Genomic DNA, 23,961 nt, shown 5'->3' on the forward strand with positions numbered 1-23,961 from the left:
GCGGTGTCTTTCTATGAACCGACGGTGCTTTCTTCGGTGGCATACGTGGCCAGGAACCCGGGGCCCGTTCTTAGGAGGGAGCCAGGGCGGCAAGGAGAGTTTTACACCTCGAGAGGACGAGGGACCGCGGCAGGTTTCGCGGAGTCCCGGCTGCTCCTCACATCGCACCAGGAGCCGGCTCGGGAGGCGGCTCCTGCGCTCACCTGCTGAGCAGGAACCGGACGCTCTTTCCTCAGGGGACAAGCCCTAGTCACTGGGCGCTTCCCCAACGCGGACATCGGACATCATCATGGCAGAGAAAGGGGGCTCCTGAGGGGCTGGCACCATCCCGCCCCACCTCCGGGGCTGGCAGCGCCCTCCGCTGCCTGTGAAGAGAGCGCGGCGGGCGGGGAAGCGGAAGGGCGCGGCGCGGTGAAGGTGCGAGGCGGGGTTTGCAATCAAGATGGCGCCGGCTGTGCAGGGGCTGAAGGGCTTGGTGTGGCAGAGTGAGTGTGGGGTTCTGCTCCGCGTCCCCTTCTCGCCGGGTTGGGAGCGGCCTGAGGCAGCTCGAGAGGCGGCGGCGCGGGCCGGCTGGGAGCACTCTCCGCCGCCGGTGCTGAAGTGCCGCCTCTTCGTTGTCCGACGCTTTAGGGTCTGGGGTCCCTTGGCACCCGTAACGGGGCCGCGGTCCCTCCTGACGCGGCTGGAGGCGCGTTGGAAGCCACGTTGCGTGCCGGAGCTGAGGCGGCCAGGCCTGCCGCGAGTGGGAGGCGGCGGGAGGGCTCGGCCGGGCCCAGGGGCTCTGCGGGAGCCCGGGGTGCGGCAGCGGCTGCTCTGCCCCGGCTGGTTCGGCTGCCCGCTCGGCGGGAGGCGGCCGTGCCGCGGGTGCCTGCGGTGCTAGCACCTGGATAGAAACGATTTTACCTTATTCCGAGACAAGGGTGGGCTGTACAGGATATAGTCAGGTGTGCCTGCTCTTTAAGAGGTTAAACTAAAGTCATCTTTTATAAGATTTCCCTGTTGCTTCTGAAACAGCAGTTTTGGAGAGTGCTCCAGGCTCTCTGGTTGTCTCTCATGGTTTTCAAAAGGAAGAAATGAAGGTGTCTCAGGTACTTTCATAAATGAACAGTGGATTTTTATTGCCATGTTTCAAAACAGGTTCTGCTGGTGTTTGGTACAGAAAACGAAATTGTAACAGCTCTGTGTTTTGGTGGAGTAGAAGGGCTAATAGTATTTCAGGTATTGTAGACCTTTGGGAAGGGCACTGTAGCCACCTCACACCAGACTTAATTGTTCTGAAGCTGTGATTCCCTGACCTGCCCAGCCAGGTGAGTGACTCAGTCACTGAAATGAGAAGGTGCTGCTGCCTTCTCGTGTGCGTTTGCCGCCTCTGCTCCCACTAGCAAGCTCTGGTCTGCGTGCCTGTGTCACTGGCAATTAGAAAACGGGGAGAAAGAGGAGAGCAGGCTGTTCTGTGGTGTTCAGTCCTCGATTGCTGGCATCTGTACCCTGTTCACGAGTTAGATACCTTTGTTTAAAAATTTGTCTTTAGAAATCCCTGGTTTTGCTGCCTTGCTTGTCCTGTCTTACTCTGTTGTTATCTGTGCCTTTAACTGCAAAGCAATCAATTTGTCCTGAAATGTTTTATAGAGGAGTTGGACCTTAAAAGCACCAGTGCATTATCAGGGCTCCTGCAAATGGTGTTGCTGGTGTGGACAAGACTGCGAGAAAGAAAGATTAGAGTGATAGTGAAGCAAGTGTGAATAATAAAACATTGATATTGAAAACTTTTTTAAAAAGGATTCTTCTTTTTCTGAAAAGAGTGCTGTGTTAGATAATGAGTTACTTTGGGCTTTGCAAGACTACAACTTTCTGATGTTTCAGCAAACATGTTTGTTTTGTTTTTAAGGCTGATTTGTCTGAAAATAACGTGTCTGTCATACTGATGCTTCATGTAGCTGGTTGTTGTCAGTGTGTATCTTATTCCTGCTCTGTGTATAGACAAAGTTTTACCTGTGTTTTGTGTACAGAGTGTTTTAGACTGAATCTAGGCAGAAATGTGAAAAGGTTCCTTCGTGAAAGTTTATCCGTAATGTTCACAGTCATGGGGGTAGGAGAAACTACCTGTATTTAGGAGGCAGTAGCTCCTGTGGATAAAATGATAACATTAACTCTACTGTACTGTATCTGTGTGTCTATGTCTAAATACATTTATTTTCACAAGGAATTTTTTTTTTGTTTTTTTTACAACTTTAAAATGTATTCTAGACTTGCTTAATAAGATTCTAGCCTCACCGTGAATATTTATTTTTTAAAAATGATTCAGCATTTCTGCAACTTTATTTTCCAGAACACTTGCTTTTGGTGAAAGTTGTTTTAGTCCTTTCTTCAGGAAGTGTGTTATAGATGGCTCATTAACTTTGTCAAGGTGTGGTGTGGGGGTGTGGTGTTTTTTCTTTTTTCCCTCTCTCCACACAGGGGTTTATCAGTCTTCAGTCCCATTGGGGTTGTGTATAGTTCTTATCTGGTTTGGGAAGTAGAAGAAAAATGCCTTAAGCTAATTAAATGTATTCAGAGAAGACAAAATTAGAGAAGGTAGCTAAGATGCATGGTTGGTATGAAATTTGCGAGAAGGAAATGAATGCTTAGGCAAAAATGGGGTGCTATTCATACCTGCGTTTCTCATTGTTTTTGAAGCATTCAGAATGCTTACTAGAAACAAAGGAGATGATTTTGAGAGCCTGTAAACCAGGACGAGTCAGTTATTTGGTGAAAGCAGCTGTAGGCCGAGGACAAAACAAATCGTGGTTGGAATGTTGCGGGATGAATACACTGTATCTGCTCTGCTGTTAGCTTGGAATAAAATTTCTTTTAATGATGCGAGAAAGCTGACTTTTATTTTTAATTACTGGAATGAAGCTGAAGACACAACTTGATTATGCATTTTTATGTTCTGGTTGATTTTATAGGCAAGTAACTTAGAAGTATTATAGAGAAAATAAATTTGAGATTTTTGAACAAGGCTCTCAGGCACTCAGTTTATTAAAAAGACCTCTGTAATGCTAAGGACTAATTCCTTGCTAAGAGTATTATCAGAAAATATGAAGATGAATGAAATTGTCTTGAGGCTGAAGATTTGTTCTTACACCTTGTATGCAGACCTAGAAAAATGTAGGTAACAAATACACAGTACAAAAGCGTCAGGAAAAACGTGCTTGTGTTACATCTTGGATTTGAGTATTATGAACAAATACATCTTGGTATCAGCTGTGGAGTGAGAAGCGTTCTGCGATTTTATAGAGCATATAGACAGAAATCATAGGAGTCTCTACCCAGGCTAAGCAGACCTAGAATTTGTTGAAAACTGTGGATTGTGTGTAACAGGAGGGATGTTGAATTGAGGGCAAGTCTGAGGAATGATAATGGATTTGAGGAGTTGTGTGAGCAGAGAAAGGCTCAGGAGAACTGAGTTTGAGTTCTGTTTGGTGGCATGAACAAAATATACCCATTGCATCCCTCTTGAAACGTGCTTTTTGCTTAACTAACCTCAGACTAGTGGTTTTGCCAGTTTATTAGATGAAGTGGAGTGTAAGATTTTTAAATTGCTATGAAGAATATCAGTGCTGCAGAAAGTAACTTGATGGTATTTGAAAGCTCAAGCATAAAGTATTCATATTTCAAAATATCATTGTGATATTTCAAAATGTCATTGTTAAAGAGTCTGTGGAGGACATCTTTGTAAAATGCAACTATGAGAAGCATGAAGTGTGATGCTTTTGGGAGTGTTTTGTGCTCTGCAGTATTAGAATTGGTGAAACTGAACGGAGGTGAAGGCTGGATGAGCAGGTAGGCTGCTCAGCTGGAAAAACTGAATTCTGAGGCATGGGAAACTGGGGGTAGAGATGGGGTATCTTGTGACAGTGTTATGCCAAAAGGACTTGGACACAAGTGAATATGTTCATATTTATAAACACTGAAGAAACAGGTGTACTTTTTGGTGTATGTACACCTACGATTCTGAAACTTCTTATGGTTCTTTCACTTAGCAATTATCACAAAATGTGTGCTGAATTCACTCTTTTGTATTTTAGGCTTCTGTTTCTATTTTTTTCCTTCTTTTCATTTGGGAAAAATGTCCAGTTATTTTAATAGATAGCAGCGGTCATTAGCTTAATCTAAAATTATTTTCTCTGCAGAAGAGAACTGAATAATCAGACCTCTTTATTCCTGTGCTTATAAACACCAGGTTTTAAACAGACTTCTAATTAATACGTACCACTGCTGTGAAATCAAACCTGCATTAGCCTGGTGACACCACTGCTGAAAGTTCCAGCTCAGTTCTGATGATCTTGAAAAGCTGTGGGTCATGACCAGAGGCTGACTTCTATTGCTGAATCCTGCACAAGCTTTTTAATTGATGTTTCTCCCAAAGTTGCTATAGCAGGACAAGATGATGGATACCTTAAGATAACTTTCAGTTTCTGAAAGAATTGGTATTTTCTTAGCCTTATACTGGAATTCTACAGAAAGAACAAGGATATCTGGAGTTAGCATATATTTTAAAATACATCTGTTTGTGAATGTGTTGGTCCAACTGCCTTATCGTAGAGTAGCTTAATTCTTTTTGCATGTGCACAATCCATTTAGTGAAAGAGTTGACAAAAAAATAGAAATGAAGTGAAACTTTTACAGGCTTGTGGTCATTCAGACTGATCTTTATGAAGTTGTTTATTATTAGCAAAAATGAAAACCTTAGCTACATCTTTCTGAAACAGGTAGATACAGTGTTTGGTCCAGAATTCTCTAGAGGTGGATTGTTTGTTTGTGTTTTTTTAGGTCTCTAAACATGTGAGACTAAATGGGTGAATTATTTTTTTGTAACAGCTTGATTCCTGTAACTGGTAAACTGTGTTTCTTCTTACAGAGCTAAAATCACTAGTGTTTGATGACTGCAGGAAAGAGGAAGAATGGAAGGTATATAGTTTAAAAAATAATTTTTGTAAGAGTGATAGAATCACTTGAACAAGTATTGCTGAGTATAGAACAAATAAGTATCATATAATGGATGGCACTTTCATTTAAAGTTGTTTTCTATTCAAGTAATGCTTTTTAGTTCTGCTAACTCAGATCTCTGTGTAATACATAATGAAAAATCTAAGGGCTTGTCTAGGAAGGACAAATGGTTAGTTGTCTCAATTATTTTTTAAGTTAAAAAAACCCCAACGTTTTCATCACTTTCAAAAGACTTATACTTGATTAATTTAAAAATTATACTGCTGTTCAATACATGTGGGGCAGGATTCAGCAGTACGATACCTGTTGGAGCCACTTAAGCTGTGAAACAGTTTTAGAATAAGTACAGATATACTTAAGCAAGCAATGGGGTAAATTACCAGAAATTCAAAAAGCTTGTGTGAAAGTTTTCAAATACTTTCTAGTAGTAGTAGTGGGGACAAGCTACTTATTTAAGATGGAGCTCATCTTTTGAAATCCTGAATGTAGGAAGCAGCCTTCTGGTGCTATTTGAGATTAATTTTCCACTGCAAAGTTGCTATATGTGGGTGATGAAAATAAATAGATTTTGGCTTCAAATTTCCATGATGGGTTGTTAAGAAAGTAACATGGGTTTACTGTAGCTAATTAACTTACCTGAAAACTTTTTTTTAATATATTTAGATAATTCTTTTAGATGATTACACTACTAAACTACTGTCAATGTGCTGCAGAATGACCGATCTACTGGCAGAGGGTATCACAGGTAAGCATAGTTCTTTTAGTATATAGATGGCAATATCTTTATAAGAAAAAGAGAATAAAATTGATGGTGCCTTTGCAACAGATTCTTAGTTTGGTCGGTGAACATGAGTAGCTGTGGGATATTAGACTACCGCCATTTCTTGCTGGTACAGTAATTATCCAACTGTGGTGTTTCTGTGTTTATTTGTGGTTTTTTTTTTTTAATGAAAAATCCAACTTTTCTCTGTCTAGAAGCTAAAACTCTTTTAAATATCTTTTTAGTAAAGATTGGTTGGTTTTGGTGTGTTTTTGTTGTTTTTGTGCTTGTATTTTTTGTTTTTGGTTGGTTGGTTTGTATTTTTTTGTTTTGTGGGGTATTTTTTGGGGATGGGTATGTGTTTGCTAATGTGCAGGATGGGGGTTAGTGAGAAAATTATCTGTCACAGTTGTGGGTTTCTTTTTTTTCATTAAGGGTATTATCTGTCAGTTGAAGTTAAGGTTAAACAAGAGCTCAATCAAGAATTAAGCAAATGTTAGTAAAACATACAAGAACAGGCAAATTACTGTCTGCATTTTTTCCAAATGTGTTCTGTAAATAGGTGATATCTGCTTCTTTGAATTCATTTAGGCTCATGAAAAGTAGAGTTAGGATACAGGGGCAGAGAAACTTTGTGCTGAAGACAAAATGAGGAGACAATAATTGACAGGCTCATGAGAGGTGTTTGCAAGCAAGTGGGTGTGATAGACGCAAGAATTTAAATTTGAGTTCTGTGTTGTGCATGTGTAGTTCAGCCTCTTCTCAAAATGAGAACTTTCTGTAATAAAAAAAAAAACCCACCAAAACAAACACAAAACAAAATCTAAAAGCCACAAAACCACCACTAACAAAACAACTCCTACACAACCTTGAAACTAAATTATGTCAGTGATTACTTTCACTAGAATAAACCCATAAGCAACCTTAAGAGTAATTAGATTGTCATTTTCCCAAACAGTTTGGGAGTAGTTTCTATCGGAGTGGAGTTTCTCATCTGCTGGATTTTCTCTCATGTACCTTGATGTTGGCCACTGTTTGAAAGTGAATAATAGATGGATTGTGATAGATCTCAGTTATGCAGTACACCTGTTTAGATAAGACCTTGCTTTTCTGCATGTATTTTTTTTCTCTAAAGTATTTTTTTTCTAGTAAGTTTTATGACCTTTTCTTCCCTACAACTTAAAAAAGGATGTTTTTCCTATTATAAAACACTTTTCAAAGTTGCTTTTTATGATTGACCTTTCTGTAATGTTTATTAGTGTATCATCCTGCTGAACTTTTGCCTGCCTGTTTTTGAAATGGAAATGAACACACAAAATATAAATTATCTAGTTTTTACTTAGTTTTAGGTTTAGTTTGTTAGAAACAATTTTGTAAGAGAATATTATTTATACTTAGTTATTTTTCCACAAGTAGAAAGATCTTATTCGAACTACTCAGTGTAACATGATCTTTTTGGGAGTCTAATAGCAAAGCTGTATACATTTCATTTTTTGCAGCCTATTTTTAATTATAAGAAGTACTACTTATCCTTTGTGAGATACTTCCAGTGAGCAGGTATCCTGTTCATCAATAAGAAATCTTTTATTTTCAGTGAATTCACTACTGAAAAGAACCTGTCTTTCCACATTCAGATGTCTGATGTTACTTACTTCCCTTGTTTCTCTCCCTCAAAATTACTGAGCGACATTACTCGCTCGACAATGCAGAGAGATTATACTGCAACTCTATATAGTAATGACTTGATTAAACAAAGAAAACCAAGAGTTGAGCGAAGCTGATTTGCTGAAAATACCTAATTTGTGCCTGCAATTATATTGAAACAAAGTAAGTGCACAGGAAATAGGCAAACAAAGGACAGAAGAGGCTCTAGTCCAAACTGATACTCTGCATGGTTTCATTCTCCCTCTCCTTCAGTGTGCTGAAGAAAAAACAATCTCGCTGATGCAATTCTTTTGCGTGGTAGTTTGTACTGGTCCCTAAAGTTTGAGCGTGTTTGTATTGCCAGCCCTTTCTGGGTGAGGGTAAACTCTGCTTGTGTAGAGTAGCCAGGAAAAAATTAGTCTTACAAATTGAGTTGATGTTATACTGAGGGTTGAAGAAGTTTTGTGGTAACTTGCTGTATTTAAAATAATAAATAAAAAAATCAAAGTTCTCTTGGCAGAAGGTATTTCCTTGTCACTAATTTTGTGGACAACTTGATTGGTATTGTTTTATTTTTATCACCTCTACTAAAATAAGTGCGGTGCTTTCCTTATGCATGCACAAAGCTCTTAATTATAAATATGTAATATTTCTTACTTTATAGTGGTGGAGAACGTATATAAAACTCGTGAGCCTGTCCCACACATGAAAGCAATATATTTCATAACTCCCACTAAAAAGGTTAGTATTTTAAAGGAAGTGTAGCGAGATCTTTTAGACTGAAAAAGCATTCTTATTTTAAAATATTTATTTACTTTGTACAACTATGTGGTACTTAACTTTGTGTTTTCTGTGATAATCCTTCATGTGATGCTTAATTTTCTGTAATGAAAAGATAATTCAGTGTCACCGAGTATGTTGCAAATGTTTACCTTTTGATTAATGGAGGCACTGTTTCATTGCTTAGGTATTAGTAACCTCACTGAAAAAGTTGTATCGAATACTGATGATACCTTGAACAATAGAATTCAAAGTATTTGCTCTAATAAGAGATTACTGTTATTGCCCAGAAATTCTTGAGCTAATAAATCTCAGCACTGTTGTAGGTGGAAAATGATGCAAGTGTCTTGCTTTGTGTGCTTCCTAAAGTGGTCTTGGTGCATGGCTGCCCTTCTGTAATTGTTTGAAGTCACTTGGTGTGTTCAGCCTGGGGAAGAGGAGACTGAGGGGAGACCTCATGGTGGCTACACCTTCCTCATGACGGGAGGAGAAGGGGCAGGTGCTGATCTCTTCTCTGGTGATCAGTGATAGGAACCAAGGGAATGGCAGGAAGGTGTGCCAGGGAAGGTTGAGGTTGAACATGAGGGAAAGGTTCTTCACCCAGAGGGTGCTGGAGCACTGGAACAGGCTCCCCAGGGACGTGTCACGGCCCCAAGCCTGACAGTGTTCTAGAAACTATTGGACAATGCCCTAAGACACATGGTGTGAATCTTGGGGTTGTCTTATGCAGGGACAGGAGTTGGACTCAATGGTCCTTGTGGGTCCCTTCCAACTTGGAACATTCCATTTTGTGGTTCTGTTATTCTTGGTCTGGAATTAAGAGTCTTCTAGTTAAGTGTTTTCTTATGTGTTGATTTGCAGTATTCCTAAGTGGAACTGGGTAATTAACAGGGCAGGAGGAGAGGAGGGAGAAGTTTTGTCTGGTATGTGAGGAAAGGCAAAACACTGTAATAATTTTTTTTTTCCCCTCCTATTTTTCCTATCCCCATAAGTCTGTAGATGGACTTATTGATGACTTCATCACCAAATCATCCAGCAGATACAAAGCAGCATATGTGTATTTCACTGACTGTGAGTAAGCTTTTGTGTTGTAGTTTAATAACTTTATATATGTAAATGAGTAAGCTTTTCTACTTTCCTATAATTTAGTATGTGAAAGTTTTTGGGTCCTGTTTCTTCAGAGAAGATTTGAGACTCAAGTAGTTAACCATATTTGGGTTGTCACTTTCTAGACTGAGACCCATAGTAGCCTGTAAGTGTAATAGAACATATTTGAGATCTGTAATTAAATTCCATAGTTCTCTGTGTTTTACTCTTTGATATGTACACATTGTTTCTCTTCTTAACCTTTTTGTAGCTTGGGAAATGTTTTCTGTCTCCTATAAGAAAAGAAGTAGTGTAAACTTTTTCTTTGATAAAATGAATAGTCTGTACTCCTGCAGACTGCTAATCAGTGTTCTACATCTTTGCTTGCCAAAAGCTAGTAAAAAATGACCAGTGTTCTTTCTTGAAAGAGAGCTCAAACACAAAATATTGATTATACTTTATTTTTCACTTTAGGACTATTTGGCAACATTTTTGTTACAGTTAATTGGTTCTTAATTTAGAATTGTCTGTCTGGAATACTGTAAGCTTGTTAAGTGAGTTAACAGCTGGAATACACACAAATGGTTTATGCTTAGAATCTTTTTTTGTTCCTAGTTTGTCCTGACAACCTCTTTAATAAAATTAAGTCATCTTGTGCAAAATCAATAAGGAGATGTAAGGAGATCAACATTTCCTTCTTCCCATATGAGTCTCAGGTAAGTTTCATTCTTTCTTTCAACAGCAGAAAAAATAGTCTGGAGGACTATTTTCAAGTGTCGTTGACCTGCTAGAAATCAATTAATTGGAATGTAGGGGTGTGTGTGTGTTTTTGTTGTGTTTGGTTTTTTTTATGGCAAACTGTATGTGACACCTATTGCTGTTTTAGCATATTTCTGGTACTTATGTTTTTCAAATGAAAACACATGCAGTTGTACTCAAATGTTTACTGTTTGTATTTGACCTCTTTGCAAGACTTGGAGTCTGTTGCAGTAGAAAGGTTAGAGAAGGAATCTATTTCTGAGAGGAGGAAAGTATTCTGGTTTGTCTTCAGTAAGCAGTAAGGTTTTTTATTGCTTATACTGAGGTGTTATTTTGACTGACTAGGTAGGGTGGTGCATAGAATAGGAACAAGTAGAACTAACTACTTGGTGAAAATCAGAAAAGGAGAGGAAATGGATGAAGAGAACTGCAGGAAAGGGGAACCAAAACCTAACAAAAAAAAAGAAAACATAACTTGGCAAACTTTTTTTTGTTGAGAAGAAAACATGGAAATCCATGTTTTTTTCTCAGTTAAAAATCTGAGACCTCCAGTGGAAACCAATGACTGGTTTCCATGTGAAACCACACAGTATGTGTTTTCTTGCCAAATAATTTGTCACTCGTGCACTTCATCGGACAGAGAAGGCTGAAATGTACTCTGATACTCGCTAATACAGTGAAGCCTCCAAACCCTGTCAACTGCTGGGAGTTGTAGAACTAACCATGAATGTTTCCCCATGGATCTTTCCTGTATTCTTCAAACCTTATAAACATCTCAAAGGTCAGAACTCTTATGTATACCAAGTGGCAGGTGAATATAGGAGAGGTTGCTGCTATCCATGTCTTATTGTGATGCAGTTTCCTGGTTTGAAGACCCCTTTATATTAATAAAGGGGTCTTATTATTTAGATCAAGAAGCCATCAGAGAATAATCAGTGTACTGTTTTGTTTGTTTTCCAATGGTGTTGATGTTCCCAAGCTTTGTTTCAAACTGATTTTAGGTATCCTGCTAAAGCTGATCTTAAGGAAAAGTTTTGTAACTTCCTCTACCAAGTAAGGCATAAAAAAAATTTAGTTGTCCTGGTTCTCTGGAGGACTTACCATGAAAGTAGAAACTGGAACTCCTTTTCTGTAGTTGGAAAAGAAGCAGCACTTAGTCTCTTACTGTTTTTAATTTAGTTTTGTGTTCTTGGTATTTCGGGTTGTGAGAACATTTTGAATCCTCAGCAAAGGAACAGAGAATGTTAACTGGATTTCCTACTCTAAAATCCCTGGGCCTGCTTCCTGGATGATAAGAGCAAAGAATCAGACTGAGCTCTGGGCAAAGTCTAAGTGATTATCTACTCGAATCAAACAAACATCTTTATCTGGATGGATGTTCTTTGGCTGTGTAGTTAGAGTCCATCTGAAGCTGGAGAAAATCCATTTACTGACAATGGGATTGTTTCCATGTTTGCATTCCATTTACTAAACTGTTGACAAAGATTTTCCTTCTGTGTAGTACTAAAAGTCTTTTATCAAGGTTTAATGCATTTAAAGAATTTCAATTCTTGGATGGAAAGGTTTCATATAATAAACAGCTACGATACATAAAACTGTTCTAAACTTGACACCTTCAATGATCATTCTGATATTGCATTGTATGGCTCTGTACGAGACACTGGATGGTATTTAGTGCTGCATATCTTGGGCCCCTCCATCTGTACAGACAGGAAGCAATTTGAAAAATGGTAATTTTCATGGGGTGGAGAGTAATAGAGGAAAAGAGTAGGAGAACAAGAAGCAGATGCGTCCAACAAGACACAGTACTGAAGTATGGTTTAGGTTTTTTGGTAAAGTATATTATCTGTGACTTTATTACAGCATTTAGTTTAACATACTAGCAATTGTTTTACCAGATATTTAAAAAATATACATTTTAAGCCATGTTGGTTTTTTTTTCTTGGTTGTATTTTGCATAGGTATTTACTCTCAATGTCCCAGATGCATTCTACCGCTGCTATAGTCCAACTCAGGAAAAGTCAAAGGATAAGGATGCTGTAATGCAAGTAATGGCCGAACAGATTGTTACCTTATGTGCTACACTAGATGAGAATCCAGGAGTACGATATAAAAGGTGGGGCAAAATCGTGTTGTATAATGTAGTTGTTTTTGCTTCTGGGACTTCCTATATTGTTTGGTAACAGCTTGAGGCTGCAGCATAGTTTGTTGTGGAGTAATTGTTTTTAATCTACAACCCTGAAATTTGAAATGATAGTAATTTGTGATGTGTAGACAGGGCAGTGAATTATTTCTGTGTATTTGTATAACAGTACTTTTTATACTCAGTTTTATTATGAACTGCATTTTTCATATTTGGTTGGTAAGATGCTGCTCTAATATGCTGCATTCTAATACACTGCATGTGCATAATCCTGTGGCAGAACTGCTCCTGGTGGTAGTTTTGTAGCTCCACTTGGCATCAAGGAATTAATAAATTGCTGAGGCAGGTGGGATCAGGATTTCTTTGTGGTAGAGATATTGAGGAGAATACTTACTAAGCTTGGATAGAGAGGACAGAGTAGTATCTTTGAAGGCGAAGTAGGCATCTAAAATTATGCTCAAGAATGCCATTCTGTGGTGTAACATGAAACCGTGCCTTAGGCTTTGCAAAGGTAACAAAATAATTGCTTGACTGTTTCTTCTCTTTCTCTTTCTTTTTTCTTTCTTGTTTTCCACCTCTAAGTGAGAATTTTAGGTGTTGGGCCATATGCCAGCTATTGTCAGTCTTTTGGCTGAAGCTGTTTCAACTGTGTGACATACCTGAAGCATTCAAAGAGTGGAATCATAATGTAAGAGTGAATATATATTAGAAATACTTAGAACAGAGTTCAAAAACTGCTTCTGGAACCAGAGGATCAATCTAGGGAGTTCTTTCTATTTTAAAGGTGGCATTTTAGTGTTAAGATGAAGAATTATAAGTTATTTTTGCATGTTTGTTTTTTTCCCAGTGGACCATCTGATAGAGCCAGCAAACTTGCACAGCTTGTTGAAAAACATCTTGAAAACTACTACAAAACTGATGAGAGAAGCCAAATAAAGGTAGAAAGTGAACTAAAAATATGGGGTGTGGGTTGGTTGGTTGGGTTTTTTTTTTTTTTTTTGGTTTTTTTTGTTGTTGTTTTTGTTTGTTTTTTGTAAGTCTGAGAAAAGATCTTTGGAACATGTTTTGACAATATGTTCTACAAAACCAGATTTTATTAATAAAGGCAACTAGTTGCCTTTTAGTTGTTTTTGTGTATGAAAGCAACATAGAGGTAGTAACTGATACAGTAAATCTGTATGTAAACAAATGTAATTTGTACATTCAAACTAGTTGTACTTGAAAAATTTGCCCTATGATAATGTAGGGAATGATACAAACCTGAAGAAAAGTGGATAACTTTTGTTTGAACATCACTGTCCATCGGGCTGTTTGTAGAAGGGACTTCACTGCAGAACTGAACTCCCACTGAGGGATTTATTGTCCACAAAGATACAGCTTTTCACATAAATAATGTTTCTGATCTGTCACTACAGATTAGGGCAACTGCCTAAACACAAAAGTATGGGGTAAACCCTCTGACTTGCTGACATTCCATTCTGCTAGAGAAATAAATGTACCTGATACTGCTGCTGCTCTGCTAAACCCCAAAGTGAAACTTTCAGTTGAGTGTTGAGAGATGATTGATTTTTTTTCTGTATTGCAGCACAGTCTAGATAATCTACTCTGAATGCAAACAATACACTTACTTATGGAAAGACAGAGAGAAGCCTTTTTTTGTGGTTTGTTGTTGATGTGTAGGGTTTTTGGGGTTTTGTTTGTTTGTTTTCTTTTTTCTTTTTTTTTTTTGCTCATTAGGTGAGGTTACTGAATGCATTGCAATGGGCTAAGAGCATTACCTTAAAATTAGTATTTAAACCCACTTGGTTCTGGTTATCATTTAAACGTTTGTTTCTATTTATGTTGATAAGCACTTGGACCACACTTTAGAGTTTTTCAGTTTCTAAAAATGTCTGCAGTGCTGTAACTTACTATAAATTTAACATGCTAACTTTGTACTGGATATCTTTAAATTTATTTTATGTTTTTCTAGGCTAAAACCCACTCCCAACTAATAATAATTGATCGTGGATTTGACCCAGTATCAACTGTACTTCATGAACTCACCTTCCAGGCAATGGCATATGATCTGCTACCAATTGAAAATGATACTTACAAGCAAGTATTTCTTCAAAAAAATCTAAACTCTTTATTCTTGATTATAAAAATCTGTGGAATTGTTTAGCTGAATTGCACCATAGCAATATTAGCTGCTTGTATTACATAAGAGTTCCTTCACATATTAGTCTTTCTTCTTGGATTTATAACTTCATCTTTTTGTTAACTTCCTCATTTAGCTGAGATTAGGTGGGATGTAATTAGCATTTTTTCAAAGGTTTGAGTAACAAATTGCATTTTTTTTAAAAAAAACAAAGGACTTTGTACTAGACTTGAAGCAAAACCTTGGTAGTATGTGTTCAGATTCTTTACCTTTTCTTTCATAGTCTCAGCCTTTTTGGCCTAACAAGGCAAACAAGACCAGTAATCAAATACTGAGAGGAAGCTTAGTTGTTTTTTTCAGGAATGCTCATTTTTAGACCTCCAGTCATGTAATTTGTGTAGATGTTAAAATTTACATGTTTCCATCTGAAATGCACACTTAGGTAAGCCATATTCAGTTTATAAGCATTATAGTATCGCTATTTGGCATAGTGATATGTTGCTTTGTGTAAGGTACATATTTTGCTGTTGGATTGTTCTGACACCAATGATTGTGGTAAGACTTTGCTTTCTGATGACACACAACAGCAAGTGAGACCTGATTGCCTCCTTGTTTAGTTACGCAAACAGGACTGCATATCTTCTCTGCCAGAAACACTGAATGAATATTTTCATAGAAGATGTAGAATTCTGTGAATCTGAAATTTGCTGGGGATGAAAATGTAGCAGAGCATGTTTTCTAGGTGGTCATGATCTGACTGTCACAATTAATCTTGTAATTTTTTATTTTTCTGCTTTCTGGCCATATATACTGTGTGAGTTTCTGTAAATGTTGTATGATCGTTATCTTGCTTTATAAGTTTATTTCTGTTTGTAGAAAAGTAATAGCTTGTCTGTAGTACTGCGAAGCATGTTTCTTGTATATGTGAAGTAGTTTGTCCTAATTAGTCTATTTTGTGGGTGAATGGGACTTCATTTTCCCTCAGAGTAGCAAAATGTTGTATAGCAGATACCAAAAGCTGCACTTTGCAAACTCAAGGTGTATTACTTTATGCAGAACTTGGATTTGAACTTAGAGGGATGTTGACATGGGAAGCTGAAGAGTGAAGTGCATGTAATGTATGATTGAAATTCTGGTTACTGTTGATTTGAGAGTGCCCAGAAGCTACTGCCCAAAGAATGATGCTAAAATTAATCTGCTTCTTTTGTGTTCAAAGGTGTGATTGGTAAAATCCTTAAATTATATTGTATTGGGCAATAGCTTGGCTTATAAAGTAAAACCTGTATATGCTACTGCAGTTACCATGTATGTTGATGAAACCACAACAATTAATACTTTAATGAATTGTGAAAATTAGAGGGGGTAAAAACAAACCACAAACAAAACAGCTGTCTGAATTTTCTCTTGGAAGATACAAATCAGAAGGACCTGCTGGGAAGGAACGGGAGGCAATTCTGGAGGAAGATGAGGAGCTCTGGGCGAAGATTCGGCACAAGCATATTGCAGATGTGATAGAGTATGTGAATAAATAAGAAATCAGTCACAAATGCAAGTTATAAAAGTTTATTTGAGAGGGAATGCATTTGAACTGTTAAGGAAGTAATTAAGCTGGTTTGCAGTCTAGACTGCGTCTTGTTAAATAGCTGATGCTGGGAAGAAAGCATACAAAAAACATTTCAAATATACAGGGTTTACAGAAGCATGCAATTTTACTTAGATTAATTGCAGTTCTTGAGGAAAATGGAAATAAAATGATTTCCTGGGAAATATCTTCAAATCTTTTAAATCTGAGGGATTATTTTGTATGCAGTACTAGCAAGTTATTGCCTCAAATGACATTATGCAGATATTATAAGCAGAATGTTTAATTTTGGTTTTCTGTGTCAAAAAGCTATCTTCTGTGAAGGAGACCTGTATTTGAAAGTTTTACTTTCATTCGGAAGTTCTTGTTGCACAATTCTTTTAAGACTTTTTAAGGTAAAGATCTTAAAAAAAAAAAAAAAAAAAAAATCTGTAAGAACCATGGTGCTGTTGCATTTGATGACTTTCCTTTGCTTTTTTCAGGGAAATACCAAAACTTTTGAAAGAAGTTGCGTCAAAAAAAAAGGCAACAGAAGGAAAAGTAAGTTGTTTCATATATTGTTGTTTTTCCTGGTAATTTAATTATTTTCAGCTGGTCATATCTATGTAATTTATGGGCCTATTACAGAAATTGAGGCTTATCTCAATGGCTTTTTTTGGGGGGGGGCGGAAAAGGCAAGGCTGCAACAGGAAAGAAAATTAGTATGTCACATATTGAGGGTGGAAAAATGTTCAACTTGTATCATTTCTTTACAGTTGTCGATATCTGCTCTGTCCCAGTTAATGAAAAAGATGCCGCACTATCGTAAAGAGATTAATAGGGTAAGGGGTCTTCTGTAACTACAACTTCACAGTAAATAATTTTGTACATTATAATTTTCTGCATTATTTAAGTCTGGTTTTACTCTGTAATTTTTACTCTGTAATTTTTCTGTTAAGTGTCCTGTAACTTTTCTCCAAATTAATCAGCTACTGTAAAAATTTGAGGAGAAAACTTTTTTCCAGGTGATTCATTTTGCCATCGGAAAAAAAAGCAACCCCAACACTTACGTGTTTTGTGTGCTTTGAGTGTTGAAGATAGCACAGCAGTTTCATGTTTTTAAAGGTATTGTGGGGGTCAACCTTGAAGTGAATGGTAAAACACAGAAAATGCATGATTGGACTGAAGGGTAGTTGAAGGATTGACTCTGTAACCAGTGAAAATGTTTGCTTGATGTATTTAAAAAAAAGGCAATTTATGTGTGCGGTGTGGTTTTTTTTTTTTGTCTTCTAGCAAGTTGTCTATCTTAACTTAGCAGAAGATTGCATGAGCAAGTTCAAATCTAACATAGAAAGGCTCTGTAAAACTGAACAGGTATGCTTTAAAAAAACACAAACTAAACAACAACTTAGTGGAAATGTGACTTTCTTGTTTGCAGGAGTAGATGTTTGTTTTTAACTGACAAACGTGCTGTGTCTCTTGCCTTTTTTTGTGATCACTTGACACATAGTATTAAAGCTAAGTGAGAGACACAAGACTTATGCTTTGTCAGTAAAGGGAGGTGCTTGTAGAATGTTGGGGTTTTTTTGTCTTTGAATCTGGCTGATTTGTACAAGGAACATATTTGTTTTCTTTGTTCAGAACTCCTAGGAAGTTGCCTTACTATGTTCTGCAGAAGGAAGCTCTCCTGAAATGTCTGGGATAGTCACCTATTAGGATGAGGCATTACATTATACTACTAATCTCAAGATGAAAACTATCAATTTGTATTTTAGGGATTCTAGATATCAAACAGTTTTAAATGGTTGAGTTGTTATGTAGTGTTTTTAAATACTACTTAACTATTTAAATAATTATATCCAAGTCTTTTCATACTGAGTTTAAATTGGTACAGCTTGATTGTTTCCTGAAACCTACAGTTTCATAAAATTGTATTTTAGAGCACACAAAACAATGCTTTTGTTAATGGTTACTCACTAAACCTTCCTTTTTTTTCCCTTTAATTTAGGACTTGGCTCTTGGAACTGATGCAGAAGGTCAAAAAGTGAAAGACTCGATGAGAGTACTTCTTCCAGTTCTGCTCAACAAAAGTCATGAAAGCTATGACAAAATTAGAGCTATTCTCTTATATATCTTTAGCACAAATGGTATGATAACCTGCTTTGTTTTTTTTCTCAGTGCTATGGACTTCAACTCAAGTTTTTGGATAGTCCAGTATTTTTAGTTAACTTAAGCATCTGTATTGGAGTTGATGGCCAAGTTTGAAGGAAATACTGTCTGTTCTCTGTAGCTTCTCTCAAATTAGAAGTAAAGGTGCTATTGATAAGGAGATTCAGTACAAGTGCAGATCCATACAGTGTTTGAGCATCATTCCTGTCCTTTTCACATAGTATTTAAGCTGTTAAAGGGGGAGCTCCATGTCCATTGCAACCTGAAAATGAAGATAATGGGGAAGGATTTCTAGTAGAGGAGGAGGAAATTGACAGAATGTGGGTCTGAAGAATCTATTAACAATATTGACTTTTGGTCTCAAAAATGGACCATTAAACAAAATGTTATCTAAAATATAGTATTATGTTAAACTTAGAGTAGGCTGGTCAAACAAACAAACAAAAGAAATCCTGGACTAAATAACAGCCCAGAATGTGTGAGACAAAATTGGTCTTACTCAAAGTCACATGGTAATAAAGTTGTGTGTTTTCCTTATATCAAAGGAACTACCCAGGAGAACTTGGACAAGCTGATCCAGAATGTGCAAATAGAAAGTGATAGTGATATGATAAGAAATTGGAAGTACCTGGATGTTCCTGTTATCTCTTCAGTAAGAATGTATTTATTTATTTTGTAATTTCCTGCCACCCAAGCACTAGTCTACAGCTCTTTTAGCAACTCTTAGCAGTATTATCTAGGTCTTTTTTGGAAGCAGGCAATTGCTATGAATTCTTGTTTTTATGATGTGTCAAAGTGGTAAATCCTTTAAACAATTAACAAATATTTTTCAAATTAAGATACCTATAATATAACGTTCCCTATAAAATCATCACATGGTGGCTTGAGCTAGTTGGTTTTGGAAAGTGCCAACTTACTCAGTTCCTTGTCTCTGAAATTAGTGTTTTCCAGCATATCTGAAATTCTACAGGTATTAATTGTTGTTCTTTGTGGTTATTATTGTTGTTATTATTTCTTTACAATTTTCTGCTGATCCCTCCCACCTGCTTTTAACTGGGTGTTTGTTTCAAAAATCCAAATACATTGTATAATACAACTGTCTTTTGCAAATCTTTTCAGTTTGCTGTTCAGCAGAATAAACACCCGAGAAGGGACCGTTCTTCAGAAGAAACTTTTCAACTTTCTAGGTGGACACCTGTTATCAAAGATATTATGGAGGTAAATTTGACCAACTAGTTAATTCATAAGTGCAGTGCAAAAATTTACTCTAGTGAGCAGTTGTATATATTGAAATTCCACAGTACCTTGAGTTACCATTGTTAAATGCATCTGCTGAGCAAAGCAGTCACTTTTAGCTTGTCTGTAATATAGAACATTAGACTGCTGTGTGTTAGTGAACCTCCTTATCAGAGGTTATTTTGAAGGTGAAGCAAGTGAAGCAAAAAGTCTTTTAAAATAGCTTGTCCTGTGATTGGCAGTGTTCAGTGTAATTTAACAATCTGCCTTTTTTTTTTTTTCTCTCTAGTGGGTCTTTAAACTGCAGTTCAGATCTGAACTGTACATTAGTGGGGGCTGGAAAAATGTTCCTTGCCAGAAGTGTAGTTGCTTTGTTCTTACACCTCATCCTAAGCATCAGTTAGTGACTGTCAGATGGAACAGTGAGTTCACTGGACCTTTAGTCTTAGCTGGTGCTGCCATTCATAGATTGTTGGTGACTTTAACAAATTAATTTGTGCTTCAGGGAACCCTAACTCTTCTCATATACTGCTATAGAGGAATGAAATATGTTAGGGTAGTTAGAGATAAGCTGCTAGTGAAATCTGAACATTTAAATCCATACTATGTTTATAAAGAAAGCATATGTATTCCCAATTGTTGTGATATACAAAAACCCTGTAATAACTTCTAGTGTTATGTTGCTTAGCATTTTGTTACATAGGGGTGTTGTTCACAAGATGCTGTTTATGGTGATATAAGAAATTGTATGTGCTGCCATTAAATTCCAGTTAGATTTCCTTACTGGAAGTCAAAACTTGATGGGTTTTAGGTCTACATGGATGTTTAAAGTGGGTCTTCGTTCTGCCCTTCAGGATGCTATAGAAAACAAACTAGATTCAAAAGACTGGCCTTATAGCTCCCAGTGTCCTCCTACCTGGAATGGATCAGGAGCAGTAAGGTAAATGGTTAAATTTCTTGAAACGTAATTATCCTTTGTGTGTGAGCTGTGTGTGCAGCAAGGTCTTTGCTTTGTATTTATTTTCCCCTTTGTGATAACTGAATAGTTTGAGTAGTGTGCTGACTTGTTTTTGTTAAAATTCTTTTAATGATTAATTTGTCTACATTTTTTAACTGAAATCATAATCAAACCGTGAACTGCGTGACAGAAATTGTTACTGCTTAAGTGTATAGTTTTTACCAAAATTAATCAGTAAAGTTGTGTAAATGTCATCTTATGAAATCTTTCGCAGTGCCCGCCAGAAGCCCAGAGCTAGTTATAAAGAGGCGCGGAAGAGTAGTGCAAGACTGATTATATTTGTGATTGGAGGAATTACGTATTCTGAGATGCGCAGTGCTTATGAAGTTTCTGAAGCCTACAAGTCCTGTGAGGTTGTTATTGGTAAGCTGCTTTTGGGAAAAGGTTTTACTACATGTGTTTCCGGAAAATGTAAGGATCTTTTGTCTTACATTCCCCAAGTTGGTTCAGTAAACTAGTATTAGAGCCAATATATTTTTTTTAACTGTGCACTTAAAAGTGTCTTTTCAGTTTATGTAGGTAGCTTGATGTTTGGGACTTTTTTCAACAAGATATTAAGGTCAATAAATACAGTTATGCTCTACAAAAGAATCATCATGAATTACATCAGAGAAATGTATTATTCAAGTAGCCTGATGTAGAGCAAAAAGGATTTAAACAGACCTGGAATTTCCTTGCTTACAATTTTGTCACAAACTTCTGTATCTGCCAGTGCTTTACCTTCAGGTATGCTTATTACTCTCATTGCTTCTGGAAGTAGTAGGAAAGCTGGCAGACTAATGTGATATTCTGTGCTTTGGGAGGAAGAGAAGTATTTTCTTAGAAAAATCGAAACCCAGACAAAACCAACTGAACAAAACCCCAAACAAAACAACCCCAAAAGACTTTCAGTGTAGCTCAGTTGACTCTGCAACATCATTTTGTTGTGATTTCTTTAGAGACTTTATACAAACCACACCATGATTTACAGCTTTTGCCCTGGAAACTGGAATAATCTTCCTAATCTCTTTAAGATGTAGCAGTACATGCATAAATTACCAGCTGGGTCAGTAATTCTCTCATTTAGTACTTCAGAGGCAGCAAATGTTTGTTCCATCAGCTGCTGTGCTTCCAAAAGTCATTTTCTGTCATGCTGTTTAAACTTAGGTGCTAAAACATTTGCATATATGATATCTCAAACCAGACCTTCTGGATGTAGAACCTTACCAGAGACTTGTATCCATCTGCAGTGGCAGCTGGTGTCTGGGTGCCAGTTCATATAAAGCATCCTAAATTGCTTTCGATGCCTATGTCTGGTGATTATATTTAGTCTTGAGTTTCAAAAAGGATTAAATTTATCTACCATGATTTTAAAAAAATAAATAAATACTGTTCCTTAAAGCAATTACAGCCTTGATGCTGAGGTCTAGAGTCTGTTACCTCCAAAACAGTGGGTCATGTTGTAGGCGTGTTTGTGTGTGGTGGTGGTTTTTTTTCTTTATTTTTTGTTTGCTGGGTTAGTTGGTGGTGGCTGAGGTAGGCCTAATGCTGGTCCTAGTTTTGAGTTGCATCGGAAAGACCAGGACAACAGGAGTGTAGCTTAACAAGACTGTTTCTTCATCTGAAATTTGTTTACAAAACTCTGGTTTGTTCAGGTCACTCTTTCACTGTAGCACCTGGCACTAACTGCAGCACTGTCTTCCCTTGTGTTTAGAGATGATTCTTGTAGTTTTGCTTGTAATCCTGATTTCTGAGGGAAGATAACTGCCGAATTTCCATGTTGTGTAGAGCAAGATGAGAACCTTCTTGTATTGCTGCCTCAGAATGTGAGGAATGTTAGCCTGTTCAAATTAGCCCTACTGAAACTTCAGGTTCAAGACAGCCCTCATCTTAAACAGTTAAGAGTTCCCTTCATAAGTGTAGCATAACTGTTCATGGCAGAAGTTATAATTGCTCTCTATGAGAAGAGTGGTAGTTATGCACTACTGAAGAATAATAATGATTTTTTTTTTTTGCTGCTCCAGAGTTGGAATTTGTTGCAAATGTTTTCAAGGAAATGTTGTTCAGGAAAAGCCAGTTTTCTGTAACTGATCTTTCTGTGGAAAAGTACTGTTTGTGATAATCTTAGAGATGGTTTCTTGATTCTAGGATAAAGCCTGTCACTAACTCCCCCTTGCACATAATGGGCAGATTTCTTGCAGGCTGGGACAGTTGGGTAGAGTGAGAGCGGCCCTGGTTCCAGCCTGTGTTTGAAACCGGGCAGAGCAGGGACTTGGAACTTGAATCCAGAGTAAGGGTCATAGTCTGGATGGCTCCGTGGGTGGAAGAGGGACATTGCCTACCTAATGGTGACACTTACATGATGACACTTTTCATGATAACATGTGAAAACAACTTGGAACTGTTGTACTTTTTTGTTTTCTAGGTACAGTAAAAAACACCAGCATGTGACTCTTTTTTTTTTTTGAGAGAGAAAATGTGTAAAAGTCAGGATTTCACACTGCTAACAGTTAATACTTATATTCTTTTTTCAGGTTCTACTCATATTTTGACACCTAAAAGACTACTGGATGAAATAAAGAGCCTTAGTAAACCAAAGGACTTGGTCTGCATTAAGGATGAGTAGATATGGTGATGTTTGTGATGCATTAGAAGACAAGTAGTATGTACATATTCTTATGGAATTGACTTTTTGAAATACTGTACATGGTTGTGACTAGTGGAATGTCACTTTATAATTCAAATTTGCTGCTTTGTTTGGGGAGTAGAGGGCAGAGAGAAGAAAAAAATCAACACGAGTGTTTCTTAGGTTGTATTTAGTATAGACGGTGTTACACTCTAAGTGCCTTTTCAAAGGACCATGTTCATTCCTGACAAATTATGCCAAGAGTTATTGTGATTATACATAAACTGGAATTGTTTTTGAGAACTGTGAAATTTTTCTATAACAGTTTATTTCTAAAAATGACTGAATTAAAAAGGGCCTAGGTTCTTAAGTAGAAGCTTCACAAGAAAATTTTGTAAATACGAGTTTATGGTACAAGTACTTAACACAAGTGCAATGTCTCAAACTGTAATATTTTCTGTAAAATAACTCACTGAAAATTCTTAATATATGTAATTGTGAAAAATCAAAAGCTTTTTTTATGGTGGTGGGTTAAGGTAGCAAGTTAATCATGGAAGTACTAAGCAGTTATAATTTCAATAAATAACTTTGGAGAAATGCTGTCAACTGTGCACTGAAGTACACTTTATATTTAAGTATATACAGGGATTATTACTAAAGGTTTAAAAGAACTTAATTTTTTTGCAAACTTCCTTATGATTGTGTCTACATAGTCTATCTGTTTTATAGTTGAATTGCCTGTGAGATAGAAGATCCAAACTTTTGACCATAAATTCTCTTTTTGTGGGAGTGGCAGCAGGGAAAAGGAGAAGAAAAGAAGGGAAGAAGCTGAATCTTTCAAATGGCTTGGTAATTTAAAAAAGAAAAGCAAAATCTAAACCAAATACCAAAGCCTGATGCATTGAAGAGAATGAACTGTTTTCTTCTACTTTGTTACATACTAAGAAATATATAAATTTGTGTTGAAGGAGATCAAATAAATTATTAATTGTATTAATTCTGTAATACTGGTAATATTTAGATTTGTCTTAAGTTTACACTTAAGTAATTTTCTAAACTTTTAAAGGG

General features: G+C 37.1%; 1 protein-coding gene across 3 annotated transcripts; it reads left to right on the plus strand.

The window, feature by feature from the left end:
* The first annotated feature begins 423 nt into the window (after window positions 1-423).
* Window positions 424-23,706, plus strand: STXBP3 (syntaxin binding protein 3). 3 transcript variants are annotated; one of them, XM_080348841.1, is made up of 19 exons: window positions 424-485; window positions 4,904-4,953; window positions 5,656-5,737; window positions 8,061-8,137; window positions 9,169-9,247; window positions 9,878-9,978; window positions 11,983-12,137; window positions 13,012-13,102; window positions 14,137-14,261; window positions 15,716-15,820; window positions 16,369-16,426; window positions 16,642-16,707; window positions 17,159-17,239; window positions 17,874-18,012; window positions 18,580-18,686; window positions 19,154-19,252; window positions 20,125-20,210; window positions 20,503-20,651; window positions 22,802-23,706. In XM_080348841.1, exons 1-19 carry the CDS (start codon window positions 443-445, stop codon window positions 22,891-22,893), a joined length of 1,785 nt encoding a protein of 594 aa, XP_080204967.1. In that variant the 5' UTR covers window positions 424-442; the 3' UTR covers window positions 22,894-23,706. The 3 variants fall into 3 exon arrangements, with proteins under 3 accessions (XP_080204967.1, XP_080204968.1, XP_080204969.1); XM_080348842.1 differs by lacking the exon at window positions 17,159-17,239; XM_080348843.1 differs by lacking the exons at window positions 424-485; window positions 4,904-4,953; window positions 5,656-5,737 and adding an exon at window positions 5,858-5,882.
* Window positions 23,707-23,961: the final 255 nt, after the last annotated feature.

The sequence above is a fragment of the Nesoenas mayeri genome (genome assembly GCF_963082525.1).
Source record: "Nesoenas mayeri genome assembly, chromosome: 8".
Lineage (NCBI taxonomy): Eukaryota > Metazoa > Chordata > Aves > Columbiformes > Columbidae > Nesoenas > Nesoenas mayeri.